The 25,202-nt window shown below is 41.9% G+C and overlaps 2 protein-coding genes across 3 annotated transcripts in view; both read left to right on the forward strand.

Annotated features, from left to right (window-relative positions):
* Gbeta13F (guanine nucleotide-binding protein subunit beta-1) overlaps positions 1-22,298 on the forward strand; it is a 54,724-nt gene extending 32,426 nt beyond the window's left edge. Inside the window, exons 4-9 of the mRNA XM_028309327.1 lie at positions 1,610-1,780; positions 9,813-9,935; positions 10,554-10,755; positions 16,356-16,572; positions 17,995-19,088; positions 19,466-22,298. Coding sequence (XP_028165128.1) covers positions 1,610-1,780; positions 9,813-9,935; positions 10,554-10,755; positions 16,356-16,572; positions 17,995-18,101 — 820 coding nt within the window. The 3' untranslated portion in view covers positions 18,102-19,088; positions 19,466-22,298. The remainder of the gene's footprint in view (positions 1-1,609; positions 1,781-9,812; positions 9,936-10,553; positions 10,756-16,355; positions 16,573-17,994; positions 19,089-19,465) is intronic.
* Positions 13,577-14,933, forward strand: LOC114356240 (guanine nucleotide-binding protein subunit beta-1-like). 2 transcript variants are annotated; one of them, XM_028309325.1, is made up of 2 exons: positions 13,577-13,792; positions 14,659-14,933. In XM_028309325.1, exons 1-2 carry the CDS (start codon positions 13,663-13,665, stop codon positions 14,763-14,765), a joined length of 237 nt encoding a protein of 78 aa, XP_028165126.1. In that variant the 5' UTR covers positions 13,577-13,662; the 3' UTR covers positions 14,766-14,933. The 2 variants fall into 2 exon arrangements, with proteins under 2 accessions (XP_028165126.1, XP_028165127.1); XM_028309326.1 differs by lacking the exon at positions 13,577-13,792 and adding an exon at positions 13,817-13,992.
* Positions 22,299-25,202: the final 2,904 nt, after the last annotated feature.

Genomic DNA, 25,202 nt, shown 5'->3' on the forward strand with positions numbered 1-25,202 from the left:
AGCCTGGGAAGCTGGCGGGTCCATCAATCTCCCTGGATCACGTTAAGCTTACACATGATTCTTTGTCGGATACCCTGATTCCCTGATACCTCACCCGGATCCAACATCTTTAATCTAGTGCGGTAGTAGGTAGTATGTCATACGCGACGAAATGGCTGGTTTTATAAAGGATGGGAGTGTTTTATGGTGGGCTTTGTTGAATATAAGGGCTCGTTCCCACGGGAATCCAGTTTTGCGGGATTCAGTAATGCAGGATCCCGCAAACTGGACTGTCGTGTGAACACACATCATCATCATCTCAGCCATAGGACGTCCTCTGCCTCCCCCAATGCTTTCCATGCTGCCCGGTTGGTAGCGGCGGTGAACACACATGTTCGAAACCCTTTCTGAATGAATAAATATCAAAGTAAAAATACAAATGACTTTCAGTATCCAAAAATGGAACAGATTTTTCCATTTAGCTCTCAACGTAATATGGATGGATCTTATTTTCGTACAGACGGAGTCAATAGAGTGACGCGTTGAATCGCGTCGAGTGTATTATTTTCTTTCCATTTTATATCCAACAGTATATTGCCTAGAAAAGGGCGCTTCACTTACAATCTCAAAGTCATCATCATCATCATCATCATTTCAGCCATAGGACGTCCACTGCTGAACATAGGCCTCCGATGCTTTCCATGTTGATCGATTGGTAGCGGCCTGCGTCCAGCGCTTTCCTGCTACCTTTTTGATATCGTCGGTCCACCTTGTGGGTGGACGTCCCACGTTGCATTTTTCCGGTACGCGGCCTCCATTCCAGAACCTTGCTGCCCCCTCTCTTAAAGCATTCAATGCAAATATAATAGCGCAGGCTATTTATAAACTGTCCATCAATGGCGCTTTGTAATTTCCCGCGAGCTATGGCGGGTTAATGAATAAATGAAATGTACGCACGCATGCCCATCGATCGGACGCCGCCTGCAGCGCACGGGTGAATCTTTCAGGCACATCGGACTATGCATGGGTATTGCAAAATGCAACTTATTACTAACGACATAAGGTGCCAGAGTTAAACTTGATGTGCTGATGGCCGTACGTATCTGTGCATCTTTTATTTCGTTTTCATATCAGTTTGAATTGATTGCGCCCCGCCCTATCTGGACTGTGGTATAGTAAATACATAACTTACTAGGGATAGTAAGGCATACCAGGTATTCAAAGAACAAATCTTGGCCAAGCTAGAGGAAATTTGTAAAAGTAATTTAAATATTTCATGTTACATTGAAAATCATATTGATACCATTTCAAGCAAGATCGAAGATCTTATGTGCTTCTTATATCTTTATTCTTTGTTATCCACGACAACTATCAATGAAAAGTGATGAATAAGTAAACCCTTAGATACAAAGATCGATATTAGGTAGGCTTTCTTTAGAAATAGAAAACAAAACCAATATTATGCATACGAAGAAAGTCAGCCTTTACATTAATTTATAGTATAGAAGAATTTTGCGAAGTGCATATTCTGCGTCAGACCCCGTTTCAGTTGTGTAGCTACAGCCATGGTCACGTGCTTACTTAGTTTAGCAGTACAAAACAAGTGCTCATTTCGATTTCCTCTCCCCAGAAACCTGGTATCCGCCAGCCAGGACGGCAAGCTGATTGTGTGGGACAGCCACACCACCAACAAGGTGCACGCGATACCGCTGCGCTCGTCGTGGGTCATGACCTGCGCCTACGCCCCGTCCGGCTCCTACGTGGCCTGCGGCGGGCTCGACAACATCTGCTCCATCTACAGGTGAGTACATACATACGGACAGCACTTACAGGGAAGATGCAGGTCTATCTCTGTCACTCATGCAGGCATCTCGCTTGGCGTGAGTGAGATGGAACACCAACAAGGTGCACGCGATACCGCTGCGCTCGTCGTGGGTCATGACCTGCGCGTATCCTACATTCGGATCCTACGTGGCTTGCAATGGTCTTGACAACATCTGCTCCATCTACAGGTGAGTACATACATACGGACAGCACTTACAGGGAAGATGCAGGTCTATCTCTGTCACTCTTGTTGGCATCTTCCTTTGCGTGAGAGGGAGGGAAACATCAACAAGGTGCACGCGATACCGCTGCGCTCGTCGTGAGTCGTGACCTGCGCGTATCCTACATTCGGATCCTACGTGGCCTGCGGCGGGCTCGACAACATCTGCTCCATCTACAGGTGAGTACATACACAGGGACAGAAGTAACAGGGAAAATGCAGATCTATCTCTGTCACTCTTGCTGGCATCTTCATTTGCGTGAGAGGGAGGGAAACATCAACAAGGCGCACGCGATACCGCTGCGGTCCTCGTGAGTCGTGACCTGCGCGTATCATACATTCGGCTCCTACGTTGCCTGCGGCGGGCTCGACAACATCTGCTCCATCTACAGGTGAGTTAGATACAAAATGTAGGTAGTTCTACAGACAAAATAATAATAATATTAAAATCATATTTATTTCTCTCACATACAAAAATTACATTCTTACAATGAGTATTACATATTTGAGGCATCTTGTGTGTGAGACTGGTGCCTGATATAGGTTTCAGAGAAACCCGTAATTCAGGTCACCAGTGCTCCACCCCCAGGTTGTTTGCATAGTATCTTAGGTACATAAGGTGATGTGCTAGCAGACAAACAATAAAATATTAAAAACAATAAAATCATACATTGGATAAGTTACAATCCTAAGTGAAAAGCCAAACATGCGAGTGTATGTATAATTATAAAATATAAAATAAATTAGTTGAGAGTAAAATTTGTTTAAAATAATAAAAATTTCAATAATTAAAACAAACATCATTCCTATTTTAAGTAAATCATGCATTGGATAAATTACAATCCCAAGTAAAAAGCCGAAAATGCAAGTGTATGTATGTATAATTATAAAAATTTTGTTTAAAACAATAAAAAATTCCATATAAAACAAACATTATTCATAATTATCCTAGGTAAATAATTTACGTACTGGTTTAACATTAATTGTTATTATTCGCAATTCAATTTGTTATCGCTAAGTATAATAATGAATTCCGATTCAATAAATAGAATTAATTGCATAATTTCAAAATTCTATTTATCTAACATTTTAAGTGTGTGATAAAATGTAGATATTAGATTTATTATTTAAAATGATGAAAATGATGAAAAGAAGGTTGTAAGTAGCAGTGCAAACTGCAAAGATACTCCTAGTATTCGGAAAACTTCAGTACAGCAGTAGTAGACAGATCAGATCAGGACAGAAGAACCAAATGACGAATATTTCGAAGACCAACCAACCTGAAATTGGTTCTGGACGGGAAGTAGAAGTGTTGGCGCTTCTCGGGTCCTCGGGCTTCTTCGACATCGATCGGCCATCATCGGCTCGGCAAAGACGAAGCTTCCAATCCATCTAACCAGCAAATATAAAACGATACGAAATAATTTGAATGTCAATGATTTTATTTTAATGTTTCTTTTGCCTCTATTAAGGCGATTAGAGTCCTCAATGACCTTGGGCGTTTGACCTTCACGCCGCGAGCAACACCCGCGCACCCCGCACCAAAAACTCCGATTTGACACCGATCAAAAATACACGGGCATAGGTAGATACAGAATAGAAGCTCTTTCTTCATACATTACTGCCTATTATTTTAAACTTAAATTGATGAACCTTGATGTCGGTGTCATTTAACTCAGGCGTAAAAGTATTTAATAAAAATAACAAAATCCATGAACATTTCAAGTGCGGGATAAAATTTTATTTTATTTTTTGTAAATTTTCTAATGCTTTTGTCGGTTCAGTCGTTCTCGAAATTTGAACAAACCCGACTTTATTACAAGCTTTTATTTAGCTTGCAATTTATGATGTAGGTAATTACATAAATGTTTGTTCGGGTGGAACAAACACCTTCCTGACGACAACTAGGCTAGATGACAAAATTTCAATTATTTGTCCGTCAGACAGATAATTAGAAAATATTAGACTCTAGGTAACACAGAGTCGTTCAGGAGAGTGCCAGGAAGAGGTGCAGCAACCGCAGTTAAGGAACGGCTGGGACGAACAAGGATAAGCGAATCAAACTCGTGAGCCTTGTTAGGGTTACACTGGTTAAGGCGACCCTTTACAAGGCTTGGAAGCATGTGGGTAACAAGCCATTGGACGTGGAGAGGGTCATTAATTATACGTATATTTTCTACTTTGCCGAACTTTAGCGCGAGAACGGTTTGTCCAAAACATATGAATTTGGTCTTATTCAATGCAGAATTAAGTGCCCTTCAACCGTCATGAAGACCACTTTTTGATAGGGTAAGTCCTTTACGCGGTATAACCGGAAAACCGAAAAAATGCCCCTTTCGGGGGCCCCCACCACTTAAGCACAACTCCGTCGAAGTCGAAAACTTAGGAGAGTCTTAATGGGCAACCAATGAAGCCATTAAAACGATAAAATCTTTTGTAGGAATTATTTCCGATTTAAAAGCTAATTCTACTGGACTATGCGTATAAAACAAAATTGTGACATGCATAGAAAATACAAATTTGACAGATAAAAAAAGTGGCCAGTAAAAAACGCGTGTCGTTATTGCGCTCCGCACCACGTAGGTTTCATTTCGGCTCGAACAGATGGTAAAAAATAAAAGACCATTGATCAGCTTATGGAGTTCAAAACACGAACCGAATTCATATCGGTTCTAACCGTTAATAATAAACACAAACTGGACAATTCAACCACTATCTGAAACGTCACCAGATTGTTTTAATACTACTGTTATAATGCTTTATAGCATTAAGTCTTCTTTTGTACTATTTTAGGAACTTGTAGTTGTCTCTTAATTGCACATTAACATTATGACATAAATACACGGTATAGTTGTTTAAAAATACTGCGAATAGAAGGCCAACAAACAAACATTGTACGATTATATCGTGTATCGTATAGCGCGGAAGTTGTAAAGAAAAATTGTCATAACGTTACGAAGTTCCGTTTCCCCTGACAGTTATGTTGTCTAGCGCCGCGCTGGAATATTAAAAATTTATCAATTGACAGATTAACATATTACTATTATGTCATCAAGGAAATTACGTCAAGTATAAAATACATTGCAAACTCTTTATAACATCACTCGATTTAACATCAAACTCGATAAAGCGTCGAAATTTCATTACTTTGGTTGGTTTTACCTTGTTTTCTATCCGCTCTACAGTGTCTCCATTTAACTTCGACTCTATAACGAAAAATGCTCGAAAAATTAATAAATTAGTACATAACTAATATTATAAATGCGAAAGTTTGGATGTCTGGATGTTTGTTACTCTTTCACGCAAAAACTACTGAACGGATTTTGATTAAACTTTACAGTACTATTGTTTATAACCTAAAATAACTATAATTTATGACGATCTGTGACAAACTATTCACGCGGGTGAAGCCGCGGGCAAAAGCTAGTTAGTACATAATAAAGTTAACATTGTATTTTGCTGTCAGAAACGATGACAACTAAATTTTAAAACTATTCTTCCATCAGGCATCTATTCTAAAACAGTGAAGACTAAGTTTAGCATCATTTAAGACTAACCTAGTTATTAAAAGCCTTTCAGTGTAACTCAGATCAGTCTAGTTCTAAATCAGGCAGTCTGAGGCCTCGATATTTGTAACTTACGACCTTTTTAATTATTGGGACTTTATTTTAGACTCTACGTTCTTGAGATATCTTGTAAAGCCTACAACAGACTTTTTGTAAAGGATGAAAATAGTGTTTTTGTCACTAATTCACTATAGTCCCTTACAGTATAAGTAAGCAGTCTATCCAAGAAATAATATTTATTTATTTGAAAAGAAAAAACAATTGTTGCAAAATTTGCATAATTAACAATTAAAAGGCACTAAAGGCAGGTTAGGCAGGCAGTGCAAGTTTTCTTACTTTGAAGCGAAGCCTGAGACAATTTTATTTGTTTATCGGAATAGGAAAGATTTTCAAACTTTATTGTCTTAGATTACACATTTAGTACTTGGCACAATGTAGTTATATTGCACCGAATATTGGTGCAACATCAATATTAATTTATGAAAATGTCCGCTGTCACAATGGCGTCGCGATTGAGTCGTTGCAATGTGCCGAATGAAATATTAATCGATGCTACCAATTTGTCTGTGGGTCTTAGGCTGGTTGTGTCACGCACGCGGACTGTCAGTGCGGATCGCTCCGCACAGCCGATCTGTATGAACTGCTAGGGAGCGGAGCGGTTCCTCCGGACCGCATTACTCTAAATTTTAGAGGTTTTAGAGTCTAAAACGCTCCCTAGAAGTTCATACAGATTGGCCGTGCGGAGCGGGTCCGCACCGGACGGTCTGCGTGACATTAAAACCAGCCTTAGCGTGACACAACGGGTACGGGTCGTCTTAATATTCACATAATATTCAGAGCAACATTATTTCCAAAACAATATGTACTAAAAAACTGAATTCTATCCTTGAAAAATTAGTTACTTATAAATTGGCTGTAAAATTAGATATTTAGAAGATTTGTAATCAATAACTGGTCAGTCAATTAAGTTCGCGACCGATATCATAGTCCCCATTGCCATACAAAATCTATGGGAGAGTCGCGTTTTGACAGCTAAAAGGGATATCAATCGAATAGGGTGTCCAGTGGACTGTCCACTACCATATCAATCTATGTTTTGTAAAGTACAACCNGCATAGCTGTAGTTAAGCCTGTGCCCAACTGCCAAACATTGGGCCTTACATAAGCTAACTTTGTTTACCAAGATGGTAACATGCTGATTGCAATGTCTCTTGTAGATCATATGATTAAACTTGTGCCTTACCCGGTTTACTTTGGTAAGATGAATACAAAACATGCTCATTTCGATTTCCTCTCCCCAGAAACCTGGTATCCGCCAGCCAGGACGGCAAGCTGATTGTGTGGGACAGCCACACCACCAACAAGGTGCACGCGATACCGCTGCGCTCGTCGTGGGTCATGACCTGCGCCTACGCCCCGTCCGGCTCCTACGTGGCCTGCGGCGGGCTCGACAACATCTGCTCCATCTACAGGTGAGTACATACACAGGGAAGATGCAGGTCTATCTCTGTCACTCATGCTGGCATCTCGCTTGGTGTGAGAGGGATGGCACCACCAACAAGGCGCACGCGATACCGCTGCGCTCGTCGTGGGTCATGACCTGCGCCTACGCCCCGTCCGGCTCCTACGTGGCCTGCGGCGGGCTCGACAACATCTGCTCCATCTACAGGTGAGTCACATACACAGGGACAGCACTAGCAGGGAAGATGCAGGTCTATCTCTGTCACTCTTGCTGGCATCGCGCTTGGCGTGAGAGGGATGGCACCACTAACAAGGCGCACGCGATACCGCTGCGCGTATCCTACATTCGGATCCTACGTGGCTTGCAATGGGCTTGACAACATCTGCTCCATCTACAGGTGAGGACATACACAGGGACAGAAGTAACAGGGAAAATGCAGGTCTATCTCTGTCACTCTTGTTGGCATCTCGCTTGCCGTGAGAGGGATGGCACCACTAACAAGGTGCACGCGATACCGCTGCGCTCGTCGTGGGTCATGACCTGCGCCTACGCCCCGTCCGGCTCCTACGTGGCCTGCGGCGGGCTCGACAAAATCTGCTCCATCTACAGGTGAGTACATACACAGGGACAGAAGTAACAGGGAAAATGCAGGTCTATCTCTGTCACTCATGCTGGCATCTTCCTTTGCGTGAGAGGGAGGGAAACATCAACAAGGCGCACGCGAAACCGCTGCGCTCCTCGTGGGTCATCAACATCTGCTCCATCTACAGGTGAGTTACATACACAGGGACAGCACTAGCAGGCAAGATGCAGGTCTATCACTGTCACTCTTGTTGGCATCTCGCTTGGCGTGAGAGGGATGGCACCACCAACAAGGCGCAAGCGATACCGCTGCGCTCCTCGTGAGTCGTGACCTGCGCGTATCCTACATTCGGATCCTACGTGGCTTGCAATGGGCTTGACAACATCTGCTCCATCTACAGGTGAGGACATACACAGGGACAGAAGTAACAGGGAAAACCGACTCCAAAAAACCTACATTAAAAAGTAGAAAAATAATTACTAATAACCTACTTATTTATTAGGACGAATTAATATTTATGTAGGTATACCATGATTGATACTTCTGGAGTCGGTGCCAAGATTATGAAACATGTAAAGTTTGCCTGCACCGACTCCAAAAGTATCAATCATGGTATACCTACATAAATATTAATTCGTCCTAATAAATAAGTAGGTTATTAGTAATTATTTTTCTACTTTTTAATGTAGGTTTTTTGGAGTCGGTTTTATTTTTTTTTATAAAATTTTACTTATTTATTGCTTTTTAGTTAACTAATTATTACCTTGATGTTACCACTGAAGGTAGGCAGTACATTGAGACCATACTCTTCATGTCTAGTGTAAAATAATATTCCCTACAAAATTCAGGTTACCATATAGGAAACCTAAAAAGACCTTAAACCGTCAGCCCACCTTAAAAACATGAAAGAATACAACTGTTGGTCTATTTGTACTTATAATATTTAAAGAATTATCCTCCAACTCCTAAGCATTAAGGAGTTTTACCTTCTATCATCAGCTCATCAATATGAGATGATGATTTCCAGGAGCAAATATATGAATAACTTAAGAAAAAGTTTGAAAAACGATATACGTGCCTATAAAATTTGAGGGTTGCTCTCGATTTCCCTAGGATCCCATCATCAGATCCTGACTTGGTGACAATGGGACCACCTCAGAAGTGTACCCTATCGAACAAAAAAAGAATTTTGAAAATCNCTGCGCTCCTCGTGGGTCATCAACATCTGCTCCATCTACAGGTGAGTTACATACACAGGGACAGCACTAGCAGGCAAGATGCAGGTCTATCACTGTCACTCTTGTTGGCATCTCGCTTGGCGTGAGAGGGATGGCACCACCAACAAGGCGCAAGCGATACCGCTGCGCTCCTCGTGAGTCGTGACCTGCGCGTATCCTACATTCGGATCCTACGTGGCTTGCAATGGGCTTGACAACATCTGCTCCATCTACAGGTGAGGACATACACAGGGACAGCACTAGCAGGGAAGATGCAGGTCTATCTCTGTCACTCTTGCTGGCATCTTCCTTTGCGTGAGAGGGAGGGGAACATCAACAAGGCGCACGCGATACCGCTGCGCTCGTCGTGAGTCGTGACCTGCGCGTATCCTACATTCGGATCCTACGTGGCTTGCAATGGGCTTGACAACATCTGCTCCATCTACAGGTGAGTTAGATCACAGGATCTACAGACAAAATGTTGAAAAGAAACTTTGTAAATAGCAATGCAAAGATACTCCTGGTATTCGGAAAACTTCAGAACAGCAGAAGAAGACAGATCAGATCAGGACAGAAGAACCAAGTGACGAATATTTCGAAGACTTGAAGGGCGCCAACGTCGCCAACCTGAAATTGATTCTGGACGAGAAGTAAAATGAGAGACGAATCTCTCCACAAAGACGAAGTTTCCAATCCATCTAACCAGCGTAGGGATGTATGCGAAATCTTCCATTTGCCTTTGATAAGAGAGGTGGTCCTGCAGTGAAGACAGAATGACCTGATGATGAAATGAATGCAGACTGAAATATAAAACGATATGAAATAATTTGAATGTTATTTTAATGTTTCTTTTGTCTCTATTAAATTACAGTGGCTCATTCTCCTGCAGTGGAGACTAAATGTCCTGATCACCATTATTTTTTAATTACAACCCAATAACACGTGTCTTATCTCCTTACAGCCTGAAGACACGCGAAGGCAACGTGCGCGTGTCGCGCGAACTGCCCGGCCACTCGGGCTACCTGTCGTGCTGCCGCTTCCTGGACGACAACCAGATCCTCACCAGCTCCGGGGACATGACCTGGTCGGTATACCGAAGGGACTACTGTGGGACTTACCAGCATTTGTATTGCGCCACCATCTTGGGAGTTGTCCAAAATTTTGTTGCTAAGACAGTCGTCAATAGATAGATGCATGGAGAGGTGGACCGTCTCCAAATCCTGGTTTCAATTCCCATGTGGGACTCACATATTGGTGTAGATCATAGAGTTGAATCGATTTGACTGTCGGAATTTTGTTTCCTCTTATTTTCAGTCATTTTTGATTCTAGAATTTATCAAAAGAACACTATCACTCTAACTTGAAATGAAGATGGCTTACCCAAAATTGTTCCGGGNCTTCCGGGCTCGCGGCACATCTGTTTCCTTTACTCGCAGTTTTAAAAAATTGACTCAAAATTACCCTTTTTTTAATACAGACGGCAGCACATCATATTGGCATCTTTTGTAATAGCTGCAACAAAAAATTAACTCGTTGCTGTCTACTATACAGGTTGCCCCAAAAAGGCCGAAACACGAATGTTGACCAAAAAAGAAAACTATCAAAAGTCGCGGTGACACTACTTTTTGGGACAGCCTGTATACAGCCAGAAGTTTGGCAGTGGTATTGATTGTAAACTAACCCTTTATTTCCATTCCCACAGCGCTCTCTGGGACATCGAGACCGGGCAGCAGTGCGGGCAATTCACAGGCCACACAGGCGACGTGATGTCCCTGTCTCTGGCGCCGGACCAACGTACATTCGTCTCGGGCGCTTGCGACGCGTCCGCCAAGCTGTGGGACATCCGGGACTGCCAGTGCAAGCAGACCTTCCCGGGACACGAGAGCGACATCAATGCCGTCACGGTGAGTGATAATAGGCTAGTTTCCTAAAAAAAATTTTTCAGTCCGTCATGTCATGTCGGAGGTCGCGCGAATTCAAAATTTCAATTAATGTTTACAAAATCAAAAACACTTTCGTGCGAGGCATAGCAATTTTTTGGATATGTGACATATTCCAACGTTTCACACACTTTTATTAATTTTCATAAATACCAATAAATGGCGCTGTAAAAAAAATATATACTCAAGTGTCACGAGTGACACCGGGGGTCTCAGGAGGTTAATATCAAAAAATATTGGACACATATATTTTTATTTGTCAAACTAACAAATAATTACATAGTTATGGTGCGTTGAAGTTCCGCACGACGTCCACAACGTGCGGCACTTTTATGCAAGCATTGACGTCTCGGGCCTCTTCTTATGAACTTTGGCGCGCTTTATCTCTTTAAATTTTCATTAGTTTGAAAAAGTGAAAAATACGTGTAGAGTATTTTTTGATAAGTTAACTGGCGGACTAATTAAAACTCTTGCTTTTTGACCCAGGAAACATCCCTATTACGGCCTACGACGCATCCACCAAGCTTTGAGATAGCCAGTGCAAGCAGACAAAGAAACGCCTTATTATGACATACAGTAGAATCTTGATTATCCGGATATCCGATTATCCGGACTCATTCTTCACGGTTCTAATAATCGATTTAGGGTCTGGACCCATCAAAACGGCAAGGCGCCGCCACCGTAACACGGTACAGACGACGTCTTGGTTCATTGTTATAAGAAATGGATTAATCCAATGGTCTAAAATAATGTATTGAAAACCCTTTCTATCGTAAAAAGTTAATTTTTGTTTGATTTTAATTTGAAATCGATTATCCAGATTTTCGATTATCCGGAACACCCCTGGTTTTAATTGATCCGGATAATCGGGATTCTACCTGTCTAAGCTAAAACTAGCATGGATACCAGCTGCAGACGTTCAACGCCCGCGGGCACCCGCTGTGTGTGCCTGCCTAAAGTAATTTAATAGAAGAGTCATCATCATCAGCATTTCAGCCACAGAACGTCCACTGAACATAGGCCTCCCCCAATGATTCCCATACTGCCAGGGTGGTGACCTGCATCCAGCGACTTCGTGCTACCACACCAGTTTGTTGCTTGTGATTTCTTTTATAATGTTTTGAATAGGCCACATTGTTTATGCTTATTAGTACAAACTAATTAAGCCCAGTCTGCTGCAGAAGATTCTTCTCAGCAGTGGCCCATTTATTGTCCTGAAAGTGATAGGGTTAATACTGGGACGTGTAAAAGTGCTTTTTAAAAGCCTACTTGCATAAATAAATGATTTTTATGACTTTTTATGTCAACTATGCACAGAGGCACCCGCTGAAAACCAGTGTCGAGACACGCGTAAACGCGCGTTTCGATAAATACTGATCGGGGGCCTTTTTGGCACGAGACTTATGTATTGTCTAATGTAATGTTGTGTGTTTAATGTGTTTTTTTGTGTTTTCTCTTCTTTTATTTGTTCATTTTCATTTGTGTTTTCGTGTCAAATAAAGGTTTTTCTATTATATTCTATTCTATCTGGTTGACACCATAGAGCAACCTACAGTCCAATGTCGATGACAATCACACATTGAACCTTAACCCTTTCTCTAAGTTTTTTCATAGTATTTCCTTTAGTTATTTTCATAGTATTATGTCTTATGGTCTTTTACTGTGGGGCTCAGCAGCAGACATAGAATCAATTTTCATTTTACAGAAAAGAGCTGTTCGGGCAATATACGGTCTTAAACCACGTGACTCGCTTAGATAAGTTTTTAAAGAAATCAATATATTGACTGTGGCTTCGCAATACATATTTGATAACATTATGTATGTCCGTAAACATATACATTTATTTACTAAGAAAAGTGACGTCCACTCATTTAACACGAGAAAAAATAAAAAAAAAAAAAAAAAAAAAAAAAAAAACATACGGGTCGAATTGAGAACCTCCTCCTTTTTTTGAAGTCGGTTGAAAATGCAGGTCTATCTCTGTCACTCTTGCTGTCATCTCGCTTGCCGTGAGAGGGATGGCACTACCAACAAGGTGCACGCGATACCGCTGCGCTCGTCGTGGGTCATGACCTGCGCCTACGCCCCGTCCGGCTCCTACGTGGCCTGCGGCGGGCTCGACAACATCTGCTCCATCTACAGGTGAGTTACATACGGAAGACTACAGCTACTGGTCTGTCACTGTCACTCATGCTTGCACCTCGCTTGGTGTAAGAGGGATGGAGTCACCAACAAGGTGCACGCGATACCTCTGCGCTCCTCGTGGGTCATCAACATCTGCTCCATCTACAGGTGAGTTACATACACAGGGACAGCACTAGCAGGCAAGATGCAGGTCTATCACTGTCACTCTTGTTGGCATCTCGCTTGGCGTGAGAGGGATGGCACCACCAACAAGGCGCAAGCGATACCGCTGCGCTCCTCGTGAGTCGTGACCTGCGCGTATCCTACATTCGGATCCTACGTGGCTTGCAATGGGCTTGACAACATCTGCTCCATCTACAGGTGAGAGCGCGCTGGTACGTAGCTCACACTAGCAGGACACATCACTAGCGCGCTGGTACGTAGCTCACAGACCAGGAGCTGGCCATGTACTCGCACGACAACATCATCTGTGGCATCACCTCCGTCGCCTTCAGCAAGTCCGGCCGCCTGCTGCTCGCCGGCTACGACGACTTCAACTGCAACGTGTGGGATTCCATGAAGAGCGAGCGCGCTGGTACGTAGCTCACACTAGCAGGACACATCACTAGCGCGCTGGTACGTAGCTCACACTAGCAGGACACATCACTAGCGCGCTGGTACGTAGCTCACACTAGCAGGACACATCACTAGCGCGCTGGTACGTAGCTCACAGACCAGGAGCTGGCCATGTACTCGCACGACAACATCATCTGTGGCATCACCTCCGTCGCCTTCAGCAAGTCCGGCCGCCTGCTGCTCGCCGGCTACGACGACTTCAACTGCAACGTGTGGGATTCCATGAAGAGCGAGCGCGCTGGTACGTAGCTCACACTAGCAGGACACATCACTAGCGCGCTGGTACGTAGCTCACAGACCAGGAGCTGGCCATGTACTCGCACGACAACATCATCTGTGGCATCACCTCCGTCGCCTTCAGCAAGTCCGGCCGCCTGCTGCTCGCCGGCTACGACGACTTCAACTGCAACGTGTGGGACTCCATGAAGAGCGAGCGCGCTGGTACGTACCCTTTTGTAACGAGGCATGGTTTAAATGATGTCATTGGAAGGGCAAGGTGTACGCATTAAACTGCTAGACACGTAAGCTGGTACGTAGCTCACACATCACTAGGGTTGCAAGACTCACCTGAAATGCCTGGGACTCTATGAAGAGCGAGCGCGCTAGTACGTAGCTCACACTACTGCAGGACACATCACTAGGGCTGCAGGACTTCACCTGCAAAGTCTGGGACTCTTTGAAGAACGAGTGTACTGGTATGAACATCGCTGCAACTGAACATAAACTATGGTGACAGTTGCGAGGATAATAACGTTTAGCAGGATAACCTAAATTCCTAACCAGTAAGGCATATCCACGGATATCAGTCAAAGGTTCACATGGAAGATAATTTCGGAGCCCTATGTCCAGGTAGAGATAATTAATCGTCGATAGACAGCCTTGAGGAGTTAGCTGGTAATAGACAAAACGCTTTTCTCATTGTTCAAAAATTGATCTTTGGCGTTCTTTGAGAGGCTTACGTGTCCAACTGTGGACTTATGTGACCGAATTTATTATTGAATCTTTAACGAATTTAACCTTGTTTGTTTAAGATAATATTGTAACTTCATCTTGCCCTCTACTTTATCGTCTATTACCTTGTCTAAAATACCGTTTCTCCTTCCGCAGGAATCCTCGCCGGTCACGACAACCGCGTGTCTTGCTTAGGCGTCACCGAGAACGGGATGGCTGTTGCCACGGGGTCCTGGGACTCCTTCCTGCGCATCTGGAACTAGACAACACCACCCGCCCCCCCCACGCACGCCGCCCCCCCCGGGCCCCGCGCGAGGGGAAACCGCCGCTCGGGGGACCACTGACCCACGGCAATTTGACAGTGATTCTATTAAAGTCTACCTTCTATGGTCATTTTTATCTAGCACAAGTTTTATCGGTCGACTTGTCAGCGGTAGACGTGATAAAATCACTGGTGATAAATTCCCGGCCCGATCGTGTGGTCACCCCGATGGCGACCGTATCGTAGTCGCCATCGGCGCATAGCGACCGCTCGCAGTCGCCATGCGAAGCCACGCGGGTCATTATCCGATCACTCCATCGACCGGCCGCGGCCGCTTGTGATTACGTAAGCTTACGATTACTGATCTGACAGTTTTTGAGTATGCGACGTTTTTTAATACGACACGATGTCCCGGGGTCGACCACGCGACCGCTTATTTATTTACGGTGCGGCCATTTTGCGAACGGGCGCCATTTTGGAGAAAAATCTTTGGCCTTCAAGGAACACTAATGTATTGCTTGCCTAAATCGTGATTATGGATCAACATAAATTGATGAAGCATTTACCATCATCCTAATGGACAATATCAACTGCTAATCAAAAGTTAGCATCAATGCAAACACACTAAAGCATATTTTGCATTACGAAAGTTCCATAAGGTACCCATGTCAGGTAGCAAGTTACATTTCTGTTATTTTTCTTCAAGACTGAAATATTGTCTATGACCTGGCATTCGTTCGCAAGGCAGCCGCGCTGGTATATAGTAGTACGTTAATTTCTAACAAAAGTTGAAGCATTTAATGTTACGGTGGCATGTAGTAGTGTGCGGCGTGTGTGTGTGAGTGCGCGTCTGGTTTCAATGTTCACATATTATACATAATACATACATACATTATATATTATATGGTACGGTTAGTTCAAGTAGCACTCGATACCTATACCGAGGGGTCTGCGCTGCTGTATTTCGTTTCTGTGACTTGGTAAGTTGTTTTTCTTATTTTCTTTTCCTATATTTACTTGTTAATTGTAATGATCTCAGGAGAAATAACGAAGATTATTTTATGAGATTCAATGATTTAGCTTTTGAATGTCTTTGTCGAGAGAAGCAAACGCTTTTACAATTATTGCGTCTAATGCAACTGTCACTTTTAAAATATTTATATCTACTACAGCGCCTTTTCTAAAATTGTGGAACTAATTTCAATGATTCCTCCCTCTTTATATTGATTTATTTTAATATTAAATCCAACAACCAAGTTAACATAATAAAACCTGGTATATAACTTGTAATTTGGATAGCTTGTAGAGACATAGCGTAGCATAAGTACATGGACTAAGCGCCCTCTCCCTCTTTCCAGATGGCATCGCACAATGCAAGTCGNAAGTGGTGACTGAGTTTGTTCCGGCGTTTCTTCTCAGCACTTGCCATATGTTTGTCTCGAAGCGCTGGTAGGGCCCAAAAGATAAGGAGACATGTAAAGTGCCCCATAAGGGCTACCTTTTTCTTTTTTTATTATTTTCTATTGACGTTCATAAGTGCCACTTGTGGTCTAAACTGAATAAATATTTTTGATTTTGATTTTCTCCTCAGTTCTTCCCGTCCGGCTTCGCGTTCGCGACCGGCTCAGACGACGCCACGTGCCGCATGTTCGACATCCGCGCCGACCAGGAGCTGGCCATGTACTCGCACGACAACATCATCTGTGGCATCACCTCCGTCGCCTTCAGCAAGTCCGGCCGCCTGCTGCTCGCCGGCTACGACGACTTCAACTGCAACGTGTGGGATTCCATGAAGAGCGAGCGCGCTGGTACGTAGCTCACACTAGCAGGACACATCACTAGCGCGCTGGTACGTAGCTCACACTAGCAGGACACATCACTAGCGCGCTGGTACGTAGCTCACACTAGCAGGACACATCACTAGCGCGCTGGTACGTAGCTCACAGACCAGGAGCTGGCCATGTACTCGCACGACAACATCATCTGTGGCATCACCTCCGTCGCCTTCAGCAAGTCCGGCCGCCTGCTGCTCGCCGGCTACGACGACTTCAACTGCAACGTGTGGGATTCCATGAAGAGCGAGCGCGCTGGTACGTAGCTCACACTAGCAGGACACATCACTAGCGCGCTGGTACGTAGCTCACACTAGCAGGACACATCACTAGCGCGCTGGTACGTAGCTCACACTAGCAGGACACATCACTAGCGCGCTGGTACGTAGCTCACAGACCAGGAGCTGGCCATGTACTCGCACGACAACATCATCTGTGGCATCACCTCCGTCGCCTTCAGCAAGTCCGGCCGCCTGCTGCTCGCCGGCTACGACGACTTCAACTGCAACGTGTGGGATTCCATGAAGAGCGAGCGCGCTGGTACGTAGCTCACACTAGCAGGACACATCACTAGCGCGCTGGTACGTAGCTCACACTAGCAGGACACATCACTAGCGCGCTGGTACGTAGCTCACACTAGCAGGACACATCACTAGCGCGCTGGTACGTAGCTCACAGACCAGGAGCTGGCCATGTACTCGCACTCGCATTACTTTTGCTCCAAGATTTAAGTCCCAGTGTGGACGCACCATTACTCTAATGCAGGGCGCGATAACGGAATACAGCTGCGAGATGTCGATAATGTCAGCTGATCCTGTGGATGAGGTATACCCACTAAAATAACCCTGGATTGTGGATAAAAAACCTTGCCCTTCTGATGACATCAAGGTTATTTTAGTGGGTATGGTGTACCCATTAAACTGCTAGACACGCAACTAGGGTTGCAAGATTCCACTGCAGCGTCTGGGATTCTACGCGAAAGAGTGAACTGGTATATGTAGCTGAAGAATTAAAAAGTATGGTGACAGTTTCAAGAAAAACAGCTTATGGCAGTATTAGTAAGATTCCTGGTTTATTTGGCATGCCTATATCGGTCCAAAGGTTCACTGAGGATGGAAATTTCGAAACCCAATGTCCCGGTAGAAGTAAATCGTCGACATCGACAGACCGACAACTTCGAGAAGATAGTTTGTAAAAGCTGGGAACAAAATAAGCGAAAAATTGTTCTTTGCCGTTCTTTAAGAGGTTTACGTCCAACTATGGCCTTATGTGACCGAATTGATTATTGAATCTTTAACAAATTTGTATATTTATGAAAATATTAATATTGTAACTAATCTTGCCCTCTCTACTTTATCGTCTATTACCTTGTCTAACTCACTGTCTCTCCTTCCGCAGGAATCCTCGCCGGTCACGACAACCGCGTGTCTTGCTTAGGCGTCACCGAGAACGGGATGGCTGTTGCCACGGGGTCCTGGGACTCCTTCCTGCGCATCTGGAACTAGACAACCCTACCCTGCCCCCCCACGCACGCCGCCCCCCCCGGGCCCCGCGCGAGGGGAAACCGCCGCTCGGGGGGACCACTGACCCACGGGAATTTGACAGTGATTCTATTAAAGTCTACCTTCTATGGTCATTTTTATCTAGCACAAGTTTTATCGGTCGACTTGTCAGCAGTGGACGTGATAAAATCACTGGTGATAAATTCCCGGCCCGATCGTGTGGTCACCCCGATGGCGACCGTATCGTAGTCGCCATCGGCGCATAGCGACCGCTCGCAGTCGCCATGCGAAGCCACGCGGGTCATTATCCGATCACTCCATCGACCGGCCGCGGCCGCTTGTGATTACGTAAGCTTTCGAATACTGATCTGACAGTTTTTGAGTATGCGACGTTTTTTAATACGACACGATGTCCCGGGGTCGACCACGCGACCGCTTATTTATTTACGGTGCGGCCATTTTGCGAACGGGCGCCATTTTGTTGAAAAATCTTTGGGCTTCAAGGAACACTAATGTATTGCTTGCTTAAAACATGATTATGGAATCAACATAATTTAAAGCACAATACCATCATGCTAGTAAATCCTAATGGACAAAACCAACTGCTAATCAAAAGTTAGCATTAATAAACACGTTAAAGCATATTTTGCATTACGAAAGTTCCATAAAGTACCCATGTCAGGTAGCAAGTTACATTTGTGTTATTTTTCTTCAAGACCAAAGTATTGTCTATGACTTGGCACCCATTCGCCAGGCAGCCGCGCTGGTATATAGTAGTACGTTAATTTCTAACAAAAGTTGAAGCATTTAATGTTACGGTGGGATGTAGTAGTATGCGGCGTGTGTGCGAGAGTGCGCGTCTGGTTTCAATGTTCACATATTATACATAATACATACATACATTATATATTATATGGTACGGTTAGTTCAAGTAGCACTCGATACCTATACCGAGGGGTCTGCGCTGCTGTATTTCGTTTCTGTGACTTGGTAAGTTGATGTTTTTCTTATTTACTTTTCCTATATTTACTTGTTAATTGTAATGATCTCAGGGGAAATAACGAAGATTATTTTATGAGATTCAATTATTTATCTTTTGAATGTCTTTGTGAAGAGAAACAAACGCTTTTACAATTATTGCGTCTATGCAATTGTCATTTGAAATATTTCTATTTCTACAGCGCCTTTTCTAAAATTGTGAAACTAATTTCAATGATACCTTCCTCTTTATATTGATTTATTTTAATATTAAATTCAACAACCAAGTTAACATAATAAAACCTGGTATATAACTTGTAATTTGGATAGCTTGTAGAGACATAGCGTAGCATAAGTACATGGACTAAGCGCCCTCTCCCTCTTTGCAGATGACATCGCACAAAGCAAGTCGTGCAAGTTCTAAATCTATATTCAAGAACCAAATACTATTATTAATGTATCTATGTGTAATTTATTGAATTGAATGAGAAAAATTTTCGTTCGTCTTTATATACAATTGTAATTCTAACGGTCGAAGCTAATTTATATGATTTTATTATGTAATAATTATTGTATGTTAGTGTAGTCACACGTATAAATGTAAGGAGCGAGATGATTGGTGAGATCTCTGATGGAAATGTAATTATTTCTAATTTCTACAATTTACTTTGCTACGTCGCGAAACCTCTACGCGAGCCATTCCATAAACTGTAGAACTCGTGTGGTGTGTATTCCTAAATTGAATTTGACTAATGTGCTGTCCTTTTTCAATCAGAGCCGTGTGAAAGTAACCACGACAGTTGTGAAATTCAACTGTTTATTCAAACTTCGATCAAAGTAGAGGTTTCCCGATCCTATCTGACTGTATTTGGCGTTTTGCACAAATTTTTAGCCCTGTGCCGATACGATACGAACGGCCACTGACTACTTCAGCATTTATTATCAGCACAAACCGGCGAGGGGCCGGGAGACTCGCACGGGCCATGCCGGTGTTACAACTTAGTTGTTTATACTCTGACATTTTTCAATACAGTGATTTTATTACTCTCAAATTTTGTATTAATAAACACCCCGATCATTTACAACGCTATGTCACTATGAAATTGCAAATTAAACACAAGTGTGCAATATTCAACTCGTAAACAGCGTTTAAAACGCATTAATATAAAACTTCATGTAACTAATCATTAAAAGTAATATACAGTCCTTATGAATAACGTTTTATAACTTTTACATTTTAACTATTTTTTATTTGTGGACATGCAATTAGGTTTTAAAGACTAAAATAACTCTGTGCATTGGTGAATATTACAAACATCTGGTCGCAAATGCTGTCACAACACAACTCGCAAGAAGGGCCTAAATGGAGGAATCGTACAAAAAACTTCGAAATGCAGACCAAAACAAGTCTATTCTCATCTGAAAAATTCTCACAATTTAATAGTCTTCAAAGAAAAATACACAACACACATTATTTTAGAAGAGATGGCCAGTTATCTGCTAAATGCAACGTGAAAGGACATTGTCTCTATTCTAACAGAAGCGTCCTACAAACGAAAGCTAGCCGATAATTGCTATATCTTTCTAGAAACCAATATTAACTACTTGTAAAATACTCGTCGCCACAAAATATAAAAGTACTTGCACCAGAGTGTACTAATATTTATAACTGCACTATGCTTTTTGCGCTTACATCAGCATTCTTGCTGACTTTCATTCCTTCCTGTATGAGAGGATGTCGCTTCATGGTCTTGAGCGATTGCAGAACATTCTAAAAGAGTTGCATGAAATTAAACGTCAGAAAAATCCTATTTTTAAATCTATTTCCGTGATTCCATGTATGTATGCTCGAATGTACTTGTATAGGTTTGTATAATGTTATACACCAGTGCTAACGTCTGCGTGCACAACAAATGAATACTATTAATTAACACGATTTAATATTACTAATCAAACTAATGTCACGAGACGGTACTTATTTCACGATTTAAAAAGCGGGACTTGTCTCGCATGGAGATCATCCGAGGGTGTTTTCAGTTCTCATACACTTTTCACCCATTGTTTAGTTTGTCGGGACACTCATACATCGAGTGCGACGTCCCGAAGTTCATTTTTACTAGATTAAGCTAGGCCATAGGTATTTAAGGATTTAAATGATACAGATAGGCATTTGTAACTTCGACATTCTGTGTTGCTATCCGCAAAATTGATGCCAATGTTTCGTTTATGGTAACATTAGTTTCGGTAAGTACCTTCGTTGCAGTATTCTGGGTTTAAGCACAAATTTTGACTTTCGCAGTGAAGGGCGCTATCGGTTGTCCTTCGGCCGAGGCGCGTTGTGTTTTCTTTATAAGCCTTCGTCTTAGATAGGTATATGTAGATGTTTATATTAAGGCAGGCGCGGCATGAGACGGCAACATTGGGAGCTAAATGTATGTCCGGATATACTATGCTTTCATGTTTTTATATAATAACAGTATGTATCGTGCTCAAATTATACGCATAGATGTAATGTATAACGTCACATTCAGACTTAATTTTGTTGTTATATTGAGTTGTATTTTTCATTCACATCCGTTAATAAAAGCCGTATAATGGCGAACGCTTTCAGACTAAAGACAAAAAGATGATTGTTATAAAATCAACGGCATATCAGACCATTTGATCCGCCATTTTGTACGAATTTTGTATGTTACAAGTTTTGTATTTCTGTCTTGAATTTTGTTGTACTATAGTTTTTAGTAACGGATACGTTTTTATACGCACGCACTATCTATTTGTCTAAAGTAAGGGATATTTCGCTATCATGGACGTTTTGTTTGCCCAACGCGCTGTCACTATGAGCGGGAAAGCGCACCGAGCAAAGGTATTCTCCGTACAGCTTTGAGTCTTTGGACATTGAGACAAGAATGTTTGCCCGGTCAGCTAGAATAATTATTCATAGGATAAGACTTTTTTAAAACAATTGTTTTCTACTGTAACGGCTTCTTTTCCGATCGATGTACGATAACATAATATAGCATACTATGGTAATATGTATATTTAATGGATAGTTCGATGGCTCCTTTGGTTATTTTCTATTCAGACCAATTTTTCTCACTTTTACATCATATTATATTGGAATGGACTGCCATATTTTAACCTTTAACTGTAATATTATAATGTATTTTACTTAAAATATGGAGGGAACTGTACCTTAGCATCCGAAATTGGGTGAGGTTCTGAATGAGATACGTACTAAAGTGAACCTAGTGTGGGAGCTGTAAGGTCTAGAATGCAGACGTGCGAGATCAGGTTGAGTAGCGGTCAGGAAGGTTTCCTCGAGTGTTTAGGAAGTTAAACTAATATCCCTAAACTGTATATCAGATTCCTTTGACACTTGTATTTAAAATGAAAAAGGATTTGTATAAGTTATTTTTATTTGCTAGTCCACGTCTTTGATATGTTTAAAAATAATTATTCTTAGTCTTATAAAACTAATGATAATGTATTGTGTAAAATATTTTTTTTTTAGTTATTATATCAATAAATTAAAATTTGTTTATTTTAAACGTTCGTTTTATTTTAAGTGAAGGTCTCATGGTGGTATCCCTTTCTTTAGACATCGTTAGGTCGCGTAAGCACATTTTTAGATTTTTTAGATATAATATTAATTTACTTTATGTAATCAGATTTGAGCAAGGTATTAACTGCATTATTTCAGTATAAAATTTGTTTTATTCTTTTCTGTATTTAAAACCGTACATTTATTTTAAAACAGTGTTTAGAGCTTTTTCAAGACGTGTAGAGTCCGAAAAACTAAACTAGTTTTCGAGGGTAGTAGCGCACTAACTTTATTTTATTGACATTCTACTCTGCTTATCAAATTTTATTTCTTGAACCTGTAAATAACAAAGTACCTAATATTTTTGGAAAATCATGGATCCATCAGTTTTAGTATCGCATATTCTTCGTTTCTTCAGCGTTTTCTTATTTGTAACGGAGTTCGCGATAGCGATAGCGAACCTTTTAATTGGCGCTTATACAGGATGAATTTTTCAGGAAGTAGTTTGTCAAATCTAATATAGCAAAATTAAAAAAAAAGTTCAATTCCTTTGTAAACTGCTAATAGGTAAAACATTGACAGACTGTTTCTTTTCTTATCCTAATATCAAGGCTCAATTTCTGGCTCCAGACCTAAATGATTTTTCTCTCTTCTGTTCCAATTTGACTTTTTACAAATGTTTTAGCATCTTTGCTATCATTTCTTAGTTTCGATACATATTTCATAACCACGTACACTTGAAAATTCACTCTGTATAAATCATGGCGTGGACCGGGCAGATCGCGCATTGTTGGCAAACCGTCGCAGAATTATTGACGTCTCCGCGCATGCGTTCCGCGCCCGCGCCACGCATGCCTGGACGTAATTTACATTGCTGACATCGCTGTGGTGAGTATTAAAAATACATCAAAGGTCTACGTAGGTCTGGTGATGGAGACCATGCCCTAATGCAAGAACTTCCAAGTTTGCTTGAAGATGAAATATTTCTTAAATACCTGTGAAGCTACGACTGCTAGATTTGCGAGAAACTATTGCCTATGTATGGGGTCTGGTTTTGAACTAATAAAAAAGTTCTGTGAGAGACACGAGCAAGCTATAACTATAGGTCTAGCTCTACATTCTAGAGCAGTGGTTCTTAAGTCTTAACCTTTAATTCACGAGGGAGGGACCATTTTACCAAATTTCTGTCTTGTCAGGGACCACTTTTTTCAAAATCCTATGAAAGAGGAGGTCGATTTCTTGCCCACTGTGCGCCGTTTGCGTTGTGTTGACTCGACTCATCACGTCACGTCACTTGTTTATTACGATGTCTTCGTGGACCACTTGGAATGCCTCCAGGGACCACCAAGTGGTCCGTGGACCACGGTAGGTAGGTATGGGAGCGGCCGCGGCATGGGAGAGGTGGACATTGACATATCAAGACGTGAAAGGGCATACAAATCTGAAGTCTCGTTAACGTTTGACAGTCACAAAATCACCCTCATATGCCGCTCTCATACTTCAGACACTGGCTGAGTTAATCGCTAGGCCTATAGTAGGCATGGAGTTGAATAATGATGACGCAAAATAATAAAATTACTTATTGATTTATTTAGGACAAATTGGATCATTTTAGGGTTTTCCGTGAATTTATTTGTAAGCTTATTCCCATTCGCTTTGTGAGTCACGCAGCATTTGGAATCATTCTATAAATCATCATAAGTAAATGAATGACAAATTCAAAGAAGCTTTTATTCTTGTGTTCCATCCGAAGCAGTCTCTAAAACAAAGGCATCAGAAAAAAGAACTTGAAGATTTGTTTACCCTTTTTTTTAACTTTGACTGGACTATGTATGTAGAGGCAACAGCACATCATTACACATAAAAATAGAGCACAGTGAAGAAATTAATAAATAACAATACCACTTGTTGTGAAAAATTTGCGATACAAACGACAAATATGAGCTATTTACCTACTATGAAAGCTTGCCAAGTCACGTGTGATGTGAGGAATGACTTCAGGAGAAAGTGTTTCATTCTCATATTTTGGCTCGTGAATAATGTAGGTACAATACAATGTGCAATGGTAAAATTAATGCAGGATGGTAACTAGATTAAAGATAAACCCCATTAAACTGCAAGAACTGTCTTTCACCTTCCTTCTACTCCAAGAACACAACAATGCTGTTGTGACAGCGACAGATTTAGTTATGATGATAGTTGTGTAGCCATGAGGACTTCGAACAAGCCCTACCTACCATCGCTGTTACTAAATTATTTAATTTTACAATAGTAGGTATATGCATGCCTTCTGCAAAAGATTGATTTTGTAGGATTTTCAATAAGTCTAAAAATTTTAGAGAAAGTAAGAAATGGGTAACTTATTATTTTTAACAAGCAGTAAAAGATTTTTTAAAGTTGAACCGAAAGTGCAAATACTACGTACCTATAGGTATGCATCATTGTCAATAATGCGATAATTTTTCCTGAAAACTTTCTGAAGGACGCGACGGCAAAACAAGTGACTCATACGCACGTTGCGAAATCGAGAAACTACTACGTATTTGAATGAAAAGGAAAGTACAGTCGACTGCACAATATAA

This window comes from Ostrinia furnacalis, unplaced genomic scaffold (assembly GCF_004193835.3).
Source record: "Ostrinia furnacalis isolate ACB-3 unplaced genomic scaffold, ASM419383v2 OfSCF2702, whole genome shotgun sequence".
Classification (NCBI taxonomy): domain Eukaryota; kingdom Metazoa; phylum Arthropoda; class Insecta; order Lepidoptera; family Crambidae; genus Ostrinia; species Ostrinia furnacalis.

Excerpts from the sequence above, each read along its gene's own strand:
- LOC114356240 (XM_028309325.1), top strand. The coding sequence starts at position 13,663 with ATGTACTCGCACGACAACATCATCTGTGGCATCACCTCCGTCGCCTTC. Across the intron at positions 13,793-14,658 it reads CATGAAGAGCGAGCGCGCTG|GAATCCTCGCCGGTCACGAC; the intron begins GTACGTAGCTCA and ends CTCCTTCCGCAG.